The sequence below is a fragment of the Pagrus pagrus genome (genome assembly GCF_965226575.1).
Source record: "Pagrus pagrus genome assembly, chromosome: 18".
Taxonomy (NCBI): Eukaryota; Metazoa; Chordata; class Actinopteri; order Spariformes; family Sparidae; genus Pagrus; species Pagrus pagrus.
In genome coordinates this window covers 12,246,254-12,258,133 of record NC_140202.1, presented here as the reverse complement: position 1 = coordinate 12,258,133, position 11,880 = coordinate 12,246,254, and the positions used below count along the sequence as shown (strand labels likewise).

At 44.7% G+C, this 11,880-nt stretch overlaps 1 protein-coding gene across 2 annotated transcripts in view; it reads right to left on the bottom strand.

The window, feature by feature from the left end:
• Positions 1 to 682: 682 nt before the first annotated feature.
• LOC311273571 (cysteine-rich motor neuron 1 protein) overlaps positions 683 to 11,880 on the bottom strand; it is a 36,169-nt gene continuing 24,971 nt past the window's right edge. For both annotated transcript variants that reach the window (XM_084380680.1, XM_084380681.1), the window contains exons 9-15: positions 10,729 to 10,850; positions 8,370 to 8,588; positions 7,222 to 7,437; positions 5,871 to 6,092; positions 4,981 to 5,103; positions 4,225 to 4,403; positions 683 to 2,950 (exon numbers count right to left, since the gene is read on the bottom strand). In XM_084380680.1, coding sequence (XP_084236806.1) covers positions 2,756 to 2,950; positions 4,225 to 4,403; positions 4,981 to 5,103; positions 5,871 to 6,092; positions 7,222 to 7,437; positions 8,370 to 8,588; positions 10,729 to 10,850 — 1,276 coding nt within the window. In that variant the 3' untranslated portion in view covers positions 683 to 2,755. The remainder of the gene's footprint in view (positions 2,951 to 4,224; positions 4,404 to 4,980; positions 5,104 to 5,870; positions 6,093 to 7,221; positions 7,438 to 8,369; positions 8,589 to 10,728; positions 10,851 to 11,880) is intronic.

Genomic DNA, 11,880 nt, shown 5'->3' with positions numbered 1-11,880 from the left:
CCAGCTGTTTAATGAGTATAACAGCCATGAGGATCAACAGTCTGGATATTGGGTTTTCCCTTATTGTAACATATACCAATCCAGTAATTACTCAGTTGAGACACAGGTTGAGAACATTTAGGGAGTTATGAAAATATCTTAAGTTAAAATTGACTGCTTTTGATAAGTTTTACATTGCAGTGTTTGACGTATTCAAGGCCTGGGAAACTGACCCTAATGTTTGCTTTATTGATCCTTCCGGAGAAGCTTCCTCACCTTGAAGTTTATGAGAGAGCTTTGACGGACAAGTCAAAACAACAGCCCAGTCTGCATTGAGGATTATCCAGGCTTCCAGGTCTGGCCTGCATGTCTTTGTGTTTTCCAGTGTTTTATTAGCACACCGGATAGATGAGGTGTCCTCTTCACTTGTGCTTAAATCTCAGAGGACCCCCCCCCCCCCATCTGGAATAACATACAGTAATACCACTAAACACATCTGCAAGTGCTACTGAGATAAGAGAACAACCTGGGTAAGCATTTAAAGCAACTAAGAGAGGACAAATTCCCATTTGGAGCAGAACTCCAGGACCAGATGTGAATGAGCCTGCAAGTACAAACCACTAACTGATACCATCTTGGCTGACATCATGGCACTTTTGGGAATTGCTCCTCCGACCGAGTTTAAGTATCATCGATGCAGGGCTACTTTGGTTCACACATTTATTTTTCAAAATAAGTGTAAATGTTACAGTTCATCATCTAGGAAACGTATTTACAGGGTTTGCAACAGTGAAATAAATAAGGTTGTATAGAATATAGCAGATAGAAATGGTAAATAGTCCACAATGTACAGCAGCTTTGGCTACCAAAAGTTCATTTTTCCAAAAAAAAAAAAAAAAAAAAATCTCAAACTATAGTATTAATAAATAAAGCTATGTGAAAAAATAAATAAGGTACTCTTCTGTCCTACTAATTTAAACTACTTTTTTTTTTTTTTTTTTACACATAGAAGAACAAAGAACTGCGTAAGCTTTTACAGTCGCCTCTTCATTTTTTTTAAAGCACATGGTCATGATTCAAACAGACACAAATCTACCGAGTTACTAAAACACTTCAATATAAATTGGTCTCCAACCAATTTTGGCATCAGAATGGTCTTTGTATTGAGAAAATTGGCAGTGGGTCGAAACCTCCGATCCAAGACCTTTTCCTTGCTTCGTAATGCTTCTCAGATTCTGTCCTTCCCCGCGCTGATCAGATTGGTACAGAGCCTCTAGCTGCAACAGCGTGTTCACTTGAGTGGTTTAACATCTCCGCGGGCTTAATATGCCTATCAAATCCCTGATTAGGGCCTTTATCCCTCCAGGAATCCTGCAGGGCTCTCTCGAAAAAAAAACACTGGCTCCAAAGAAAAGTGCTACGTCTCTTTAACATGCTCTTAATTTGTAATGTGTACCAAACAGGCTCCCCTTACACTTTAACATCTCCACATCACATAATTCACTTTAAGAGTTGATGAGAACCATCAGTGACGCTGTACAACAAAATCTGAATATATTACTGTTTTTAGGCTCCTTGATATGGGCTATAACTCAGTTATTAAAGGAAAACAAAGAAAATGCATTAAGGCTATAGAATTAAGGCTTTAAAATGACTCATAACTATTGCTAACATTCGATGTGAACAGAAGGTTCACACACGCACACACACACAAACACAAACACACAGCTGTGAATGAAGCAGTGAGGCGAGGTATCAAAGACCAGATGAAGTGTCTGGCGCCGCTGAAACGACTCTTCCTGGATGAACGTCACTCCACCTCAACTTTGCGATTCTTTGAGATGATGAAGTTACGACTGATGGGCTGATCCTCCTGGAAAAAAAGGCGAAAACTTAAAGAGGAAATTCACATATTTCATTGCGTAGAATTGCGGTTCGTCGTCCGGAGTTTTCTGAATGGAACGGCTCAGGTCAGTCGAAGGTAGAAACAAGGCTGTTGTTTGGGAAGCGTGTCCTTCCTGAACTTGATTGGGGGGGAATGTTTGGACTGGCATTTTCAAAATGTTTCAAGCTGGCCCCACAGAGACACCCATAATAAAAACGAGAGGTGGCCAAGAACAACACTACAACGAGTACAAACACTGTAGAAATATACAAAAACTAAGATGGAAACCACACATTCTAAGGCAGGGGTTTGGATCTGGGGGTCTATATAAAGCCTGTTGACTTTGTTATGATTTGGCTGCTGAACCCAACGTGATCCAACTGGATTATCAGTTCCTTTGGCCTCCCTGCTGATGAAAATGATTACATCCATGAAGCACTGCTGATCTCAGGGGGGCTTCATCCTCTACAGCCCCTTTAAACTACAGCCCAAACCCCTGTCCTAAAGCTTTTTATGCTCCCCTTATTGCCTCAGAGTTCCAGTTTCAAAGGAGGCAATAATGGCCAATAATATTACAATGTTCACAGTCAAAGTCTGATTCTGACAGAGGAGCCTCTCTGGCTGCCTCCTTCTCTGTTTTAAAGCAGAGTCCTTTTATGTGTCCGTGCGTCCGTCCACCTCCCAGCATCTCACTCCACCCAAAGAAGAATATGGACACGTAGTAAAAGAAACAGAGGTCGCTTGTGTTGTCTCTTGTCGAGCATCCTCAGAGAGAGAAGGGTGGGAACAAGGCGGCGCCCAAGGTGCGTCACCCAATCACCTTGGATACAGCAGTGAGAGAGAGTGGGAGGCGCCGGACAGCTCCGATCCGCGGGGCTCGAGCGGTGTGTTTTAGCGCGGCGTCCAGTCGTTGCCCATGCTCAGCTTGGCCCTGGGGATGGTCATCTTGTCCGCGCAGTTGGAGCTCATCTCCGGAGAGAAGTGGATGATGCCGCAGTCGTTCTTCACGTTCTGGAACTTGTTCTCCTTGGAGGGCTCCATGTAGACCACCGAGTTCTTGTTCACATGCTTCTTCAGGATCACAGTCTGAGCAGGACAGGAAAAAGAACAAAGCCCCTTGTTCAGTGGTGGAAAGTACATTCAATGAAATACTGTTCTTGAGGACAATTTTGAGCTACTTCTTCTTAACGTGACTATTTCTATTTTTTATTTTCCAGCTTTAGTCACTGGTTACTTTTATCCCAAAATGTTTGTGAAGACAGTTCTGGAGCTGCACAGTAGAACAGCGACGCAGCATTCTCCTGAACAACTGAAGTAGATGCTGACACAGTGAAGATTTCAGCTTAAAAAAGGAAGTAAGCTGTTCAGCGAGAAGCTTTTGCCCGTCTGAGGTGGGTGCATGTGCTCAACTGCGCATCAAGCATGTAAATAACGACTATTCAAAATCAGTTTGGGATCTCAGGGTTTACGGAGACTTGGATTACGCCAGACGAGATGTTTTTACTTCAGCTGTTTCAGAGAATGCTGCAACACTGTTTTGCTGTGAAGCTCTAGAAACATGGTGGTGAGCAGATAATGACTGGATTTTCTCGTTTGGGTGAACTTATCCTTTAAAATGAAGATTTTAAACAATAAATAATATGATAAGCTTTTAAAATACAACGCTTTGTTTATGACTAAACCAACCGCTTTGGCCTCTGACATCTTTCAAAGAGCCGTGTAGTTGGGATCACATGTCAGGTAAATAGTGATTCAGTCTCAGTTGGTTTCATTTCAACAAATGTTCAAATGATCCAGTATCTCAGCAAAAAGGCAAAGTAATGTATTTAAAACTGTGTATAAAGTAGTTTAAACTAGCTCCATCTCCAGCGGCGACAACAGTAAAATGCTGATTATGCATTGATGCTTCAGTATTAATAATCTATTGATGTCATATATAATAATATCTAAGTACTTTTACTTTAACTACATTTTGCTGGTAGTGGTTACATACTTTTACCTAAGTAAAGGATGTGAATACTTCTTCCACCACTGCCCTTGTTGTCAGATTGAAGCCATAACTCAGGTCAGATGAACCCTTTCTAACTTTTTTCACCTTGCGCTTGTTTGTTCTGACAATACACTGACAAATTTGGATCTTCTGAGGCTACAATCTCATTTCATGGTCGAGTTGCAGATCCCCATGATGGACGTGACCTTGCTCCAGTTAAAAGTGCAGGGCAAAGGGGAAACGGCATTAATCTTAACGTCATGACGGCTTTAGTGCTGCGTGTAGCAGAAGCAGGAAGATCAAGGAGCATTTTTAAGCCAGTGCTTGAAAATAATGAGCCGATTAACGTGATTTACAGATCTCTTCTCACCTTCTTTGGTGCACTGTAGCAGGACATCTGCACCCACTTCTTTTTCTTGTTGATAAGTAACGCCACGATGAGGAAGATGATGATGGCCAGCAGGAGACCCGCCAGGATCCAAGCTGCTGATTGGTAGATGAGGGCCATCTCTGTTTGGCTGGGATAATTCTCACCCAGACCCGGCTCATCTGAGGGACACAGACAGCATCGATCGGATATCTTTCCCACAGAGAGCTTCCCCCCCCCCATCTTAATCTGAAAACAGTTTATTTCTTCGCCTCACAGCTTGGTATCAAACATGGAAAAATAAACGCCGGGCGTCTCAAGAGGGATCATGTTTAACCCGCGTCCATTTATCATTATCGTTTTAGTGCATCATCAGTTTATTTCCCTTTCACTCATTTATCAATGAATCACAAAACACCCTCCATCAGCATAAACATTCACACACTCTAAACATTGGCAGGGGGAGTAGGCTACACAGTCGTGCCAATAACTGGGATGAATCCACGATGGGTTGAGGATGTTTGAAAAAGGAGGCAGGGGAAGCTAAATAAAGCACTGGCATCACTGCATGCGGTTAGCCAAAACTTCCTGGTTAACCAGCTCCTTGAGTAAGACCAAATCTTCCTCTGTTATGATGGTCACCAAGACGAGCCACTGGGCGGTGGCAGCTAAATGCGCCCAACAACAATATCTGTTATATTGGAGAGCACGAACAACTTATGTGAAGGGGAATATGTGGATGATTTAATGAGCAGGTACCTGTTTCAGCGATGATGGGCGGTACAGTGACAGTGGTGATCCACGCTGCACTCCCCACTGTAACAGAGGTCGTTGTCTTGGGGGCGTTGGTGGACACCATCACCGGCACCGACGTTGTTATTTCTGTTCAGACAAGGATAAGATCCATTACTGATATCAGCGGTGTAACACAAAGCATTCCAGACATAACTGTGAGGGAATGTATCAACTCCCTGGTGTCTAAATTGATAAGGTGTGTTTATAGGAACTTCCACTGTACTGCTTTTTAAAAAAAGGCATTACGTGAAAAGCTCTGTTTTCCACCGGGCGAATAACAAAAACAAAGGCCTGGTGAAACGGCTCCATGTCAGGGTGAACAATGGGCGCCTCTGCTGAGGTTTTCCTCTATAGGAAAAGCTGACATGGAGCTTTGCCTTCCTGTGCCGCCACAGAGAGGGGGCGATGCGGGCCGATCCAGTCGGGGACAGGAAACACGTGTGAATGTGCGGATGCTCGAGGAATGTTTTTGCTCCGAGCGGTGCCCGTGTGTGTATGTCACATGGAATGGTGTTGCCAACGGTCGTGTTTGCCTAAGAAGCGCCAGAGTGGCTGTGTCTAACGAACAAACACATACGCACACAGTCAGTGTAGGAAACCCCTCGGTTACGCCCTCTTTTTGACATGTAGCGCTATAAATTATAACTTTCCCAACAACAACAAGCTGGGCCTTGTTCCAGGGGTACCACAACTTTGACATCTTGTTCTTACTTTGTGGAAGTGTTACATAAACAACAATTTAGTACGTAACATAAACCACATTCAGAATGTATTTAAACTCGGGGCTGAGTTTCAGTGCCAGAAAAATACTCAAAGTTGGGTCTAAAGGCAGCCTTCTCTTGATTGAGACTCACCGAGACAGTGTGGGCAGCACTGGCCCTTGCGTAAGACGGGCACCCTGCAGTTGGCAGCCGGACAGCGCTGGGAGAAACACTGAATGGTGCCGTTGTTGCAGGTGCAGCTGGTACAGGCGTTGGCTTTCCAGGAGTCTCCCGCCAGCAGCACATCTCCATCGTTGGTTATGCAGTACTCCTGCTGGCTGTTGTTGACTGGCAGCAGTGGGCTCTGGGTCTCGTCTGCGGTTGCACAGAGGTACAAATAAAGTTAATAATGAAAATAGTTAAAGGATAAGGTAAGAGTATGCTTAGATAGCCATGTAGCTAGCAGTCCTGTTGACTGGGAAGAGCCTTGGACCGCTGGGGCTAGCTGGTTAGCATTCCTCCACATTGCACCTTTAATAAGCCTTGGTAATGTAAGCTTGGAGCATGTAAAGTTTAGCTTGAAGAGAAAAACCTAATTCTGTCTGAGTGCTACGGCCTCTACACGACTCCTGCATTTATCCCTGCTGTATAACATCTCAATCCACAGAAGTTATGGGGCCTTTAAGGTGACGCCAAAGGGAAAGATGCTTTACTGTATGTTAAACACAAACACAAGAGACTCCATATGTCAGATGTCAGCTCTGCGGCCTTATCTCCCCGTCTCATCAGACCCCTGCAGGCCTGAGATCTGAGGCCTTCTCAGGACTTAGTTAGCATGTACACACAGCGCTGCTCTACAGTACACATACATCATAGGGCCTGTCAGTGAGATGTGCATTATTCCCACATTCCTGGTGACCAGACCCATACATATATCAAAGGCCGGCCTCTGACAATCTGCTTTTGTGAAGGGAGATGCAGCGATAAGGCGGGCCGGCATTCTCAAGGAGCAGCAGCTCTCAGGCGCAGTCATGCATTGCTGATTTGTGGGCCTCATGCTGGGGGAGTGCTTGGGATATGTTGATTCTAAGTGTATGAGAGAGGCTCGAGTGTTTGGGTGCACTTGTAAATAAAATATGCGTGTGGTTTTGCATTTGCGTAGACATTTGTTGTCGGGGTTTGTTCCCATAACCGGGGGAATAGCGCAGATTGAGCGCAAATTACATAGTTACATTCTTGCGCTTCCAGCTATGAGAGAGTTACGATGAACCTTCGGCGAGGACTGCCGGGTGAAAGCAGTGCACATGTGCTGCTGCCTGCTATGTAAACCCAACCGGTCTTGGCTGGTTTCTTTATGAGTCTGTGGGCCTGACATAAAACTGCCCGACAGAGTGCAACATGCAAGACCTTCCAAAACCACATGCTGATAGCACATCCAAAACAGCTTTATACTTTTCCTCTGATGCCCCCCCACGGGTCTTTTTCCTGCCCTTTTTCTAATTACCTGGGCACACGTGACAACAGGTGTCCTTGTTCCTGATTGGCGTCTGGCAGAGAGCCGGGGGACACACTTCAGTGTCGCACAGGACACGTCCCTTCCTGCAGGTGCAGCGCGTGCACTCGTCCAGGTTCCAGGTCTCCCCCTCCACGTAAAACTCCCCCCCGGGCGCCCTGCACACCACCATGTCCATCCCCTCTGGCTGACCACTGCCTGACTCATCTACAGTGGGGGAGGCAAAGAAAGGAAACAGTCATGTTAGCGCTCCGCTATCAAATTCACATTCTCGTCTGTGCCAAACAAACATTCATTCAGCTCATAACAACCGCTGCAACACGACAGAGTGACAACGTAAACAGGGTCATAAGTTACACGAATGAGGGTGCATGGGAGACCACTATCCATTAAAGAGAAGCCTCGGGCAGTGTAGGGCGGTGTCCAACTTGTGTTTTGACACTCGTTTAGTTGAAAACATCTTTGTGTCCAGCAGAGTAGCAGACATCTGCAAAGAGTTAGCCCGTTGTCCCCTGACTGCAAAGTGTGCGTAGCTTCTGAAAGTTGTAGACATTCTTTCACTCCTAAATATTTGAACAGCCAACTGAGTCACTCCTCCATAAATATCCCGCATGAGTCGGAGGGTTGTGGATAAAAAACGTGTGGGTGTGGATCAGTGTGCCTTCCATTTTTAGAGAGACGGACAGACAGAGACTGTGTGTTTGAGAGTTTAAGTGGCCGGCAAGTCTAAGGCCTAAAAGCTAGCTAATGATCCGAAGCTCTCGCTTGAATGAGCTGTTAGGGGGCTGTATAGTCTGCGTTGCCAGATGTGTGTGAGTGCGTGCAGGGAAGCATGTGTATTAACTGTTATTGAATGTCAAAGTGGGTCCTAAAGCATTTTTTGTCTGTGTGTAAAAAACTGTGAAGCAGTGACCTTCTGACAATACACCTTCAGTGTACTGTCAGCTGCTTCATTAAGAATTTCCAAAACGTAAAACTGCAAACTGATCTGATCTGATAATGCCTTTCAAGGTGTCCATAATCTGGAAATTTTGGCCTGCCCATCATCTGTTATCGGTAATAATCCCTCAATTGCATAGAAAAAGGGTTAAGGGTATTAACTGGACACAAAATAAAGGAATTGAATTGCAGCGACGTACCCTCACACGTGGGGCAACACTGGTCAGGCCTCACAACTGGATGAGAACAGCTGGGCACGGGGCACGAAATGAGCACGCACATCTCCCGTCCGGAGTGGCAGTAGCAGTCGCGACAGCCGTCATGCCAGCCGTCGCCTTCCTCGTATCGGTGCCCGTTGGAGGTGAGGCAGTAGCTGGGCATCGGCGCTGGGACAGTGGTGCTCGGGACATGGCCACTTTCTAGAGACAAGAACATGAGAGGCACAGACATTAGAGGGGTAGCTGGCCAAGGTAGGACTTGTGGAGGAACTGTGCAAACATTCAAGCAAGGAACCTTGTAAATTCATTGTGGAAATTTCATTAAGTGCATTTATGATTTACAGTAAAAAGGGCCAGTATTATACTCTTAGGACCAATTTCATTGGAGGCCTAAGTGAGAGCTAAGCGGTTGTGGTTTTGTTTACTGGAATTACTTTATTGCATATGTGCGTACCACAGGTCAATTCATAATCCAACCTTGAATCAAGCTTAATGAATTCCCCACAATATCATCACATCATCACATCACACCTAAAAGGCAGACATATCACATCTTATGAAGGGCCCACGTTGCCAGTAACCAAGCCCCTGCATGTGTTAAACACAGTATGGCTGTTAAAGCTTGTAGGGATCCGCTGGGATCTGGAACAAAGCCGGACACAGTGCTACGTTGCAGAGTTCAGGCAGATGTTTAGATGCCTCTTCTCTTTCATGTGAAACCTTGGCTTAAAAACAACGCACAGAGAAAAATGTACTTCCAAAAAAAGTTTCCTATCCCTAAATATTTTAACAGTCCACAGAGAGACCGATACAAGGGTTCAGAATCAGGTAAACAGCACGTTTATTTTCAGTAGGTCGCAGCTCTGTTTGCGTCCCTCTGTTTGTGGAGACGAGGAGCCAGCTGCCCCGACTGATCATCTCACCATACAGGAAAACCAGAAGTATATTCGAGGCCGAAATATTTATAATGCAGCTAAACTGGCAGAAATAAACACATCGCATAAACTGTGGTGGCGCATAAATATGGCATTTGTACACTTGCTTCAAACTTAGGAGGTTGAGGCAATCTAATTAGAGTTGCACACGCAGCCCTTGGATAAAGCTAAACACCAACAAGGACCAAAACAAGCATTCATAAAAGTCTCCACAGTGGAGCACCAGAAGGTCACAGGAAACCTAAGCTGCAGCTTAGTGGCAGAAATTCAACTCTGCTAACAGAGCGCTCCTATCTCCCTCCAACCTCTACCCTTTATACAGCTTACAGCTAAGACTCTGTGGTGGAACTGTGGTTAGGTATCAGGGGGGAAACTCTTGATATATAACTCAACATTTATATATGGGGTTAGTGGTTAAAAATCCTCCAGGGATACAAAGTGATGGAATTTCAAGCAAGTCTCCCCATTTGATATTGAGATTTCTTTATTAATTACACCCAAATTAGCGAGTATATGCAGGTTTTTGTGTCACTTTTGACCTCACAATCGCACCGCAGATCATGCACCACATCAGACAACATCCAGAAGACTTAAAACTTGTCTTAATAACATGCTGAATTACACAGGGTCTTTCTGGAGCTGATGATGGAACTAGAGAAGGAGTGAGACATCTCTATTCTTTCTCATCTCTGTTGAGTTGCACATACGCAATACCGATTAGATAGGCAGCAATGACTTGGTGGTTTGTTTTTTTTGTTTTCTTTAGATATCTTTGACTTCAGTCTTTCTTTCAAACTCAGCGACGACTGAAAGAAGTCTGCTTAAATGGGGACGGATGTCAAATTATTCACGTGTCAACGAGGCTGCCAATGGTCTTGCTCGGGCCCAGGACAAGATGATCTCCAAAGGCCCCGCCAACAGATTATTTTAAGGCCCTTTCTGGCCTTCCATGACCAATAGCCTGGGACAACTTATCTGGTGTTCTCCCCTGTCAGCAGCTCTGCGTGCCAACATCCTTAACGTGTCATAGCATTGCGTTGGAAAAGGGGTGAAATTAGGGTGTTCTTCCGGATGTCACGTTTCCATCACCGCTGATCAGAGAAGAGTCATTTGATCTGGGAATGGATAACAATAGTACCCTTTTCCACTGAAGACAAAAGCCAGATGTTAGTGGTTTTTTGTCCAGTTTACAGTTAAGACCCTGTGGTGGAACTGAAGTTATGTATCGGGGGTTACTTTTCATATATAACTCTATATCGATAGAATAAATGGCCTTAAGTGCATGGCAATCATCATGTGAAAGTTTAACACCCCTGAACTATTGTCACATAATTGCTATTGAGGTATTATTCAGTCAGACTATCTTGCGCTTTGCAGCAGGTGATGTCTAAACAGAGCTCGGTTACCTTTACACATGCAGATGGAGCAGCCCTTCCTGTTCTGTCGATAGCCGTCGCTGCAGTGCTTGTCACAGGTGAAGGGAGGACACTTGACGCAGCGACACATCTCACAGCCGTGCTTGTTCCTCCTGAGGGACGACAATCACAGACGGGATTTAAGTGCACACGTATAAAACTCAGTCACTTAAACAATGCCACTCCTGTGCTGTTCAGATAAAACCACATCATATTGAGGAGATCTCCTCAATATGATGTGGATAAAAGAGGAGTACATCGTGGTGTTGTGATTGAGAACCAGATGCTCACGTCTGGTATAATCAACATCTGGACCTGCTTTCCCCCTCTCTGCATTAGCTGCCCTTAAAGAAAGCCAAATAAAAAGGCCAACACGTGAGCTCCCTGTGGTTTGCACATCATACCAGCCCAAAGACTGTGGATGGAGCAATCTAAAGCCAATTCAGATGCTTTCAATTCGCCCTGATGCCATCCTTATTGCTCCAAAAGCCTTTGGCAGACATATAAGAGCGCCAAAGAGCAGCGGCCAGACAAGAACTAAAGTGGGCATGTTGATTGAGGAGTACAGAAAAATAGAGAAAGATATTGAGATATTGCCTTCTGAGGGTCAGGCACAAGCTGTGTGAGTGACAATTTATAAACAGGTTTTTGTTTTAAAGGCGCAGTATGTAATTTCTGTCACTAGGGGTCTCTCAATCAAAACTAAGTAAAAGATGTAAGTTGCGTGGGATCATGGGAGCTGTTATCATCCTTGCTAAACAACCACCATTGCCCATGAAAGTCTATCTACCTGACTCGCAGAAATGTTCACAGGCGAGGTAATGTTTGAAAGTTTTCTTCACACTATGTTTGGCCATGTTCGCACGCTTCCTTCCTCGCGACCGAAATGAAATGCACGGGTACCTTGCATAAATGACTCCTCTGGGTAAGAACGCTGTTACACAACTCAAGAAAATACAAAAGGTCTAGATGTTTTTTGTCATTTTAATGAAGAAATGTTAAATATTATATCTTCAAGGTGCCATTATGAAGTAAACCCAGCATAATTAAAGGGATATCCTCACCTAAAAAGAAAGCAGAGCAGTATTAAGTGCAAAAGCTGCAGAGGCTGTAAATAGGCCAGTCGGATCCATTTATCTACCT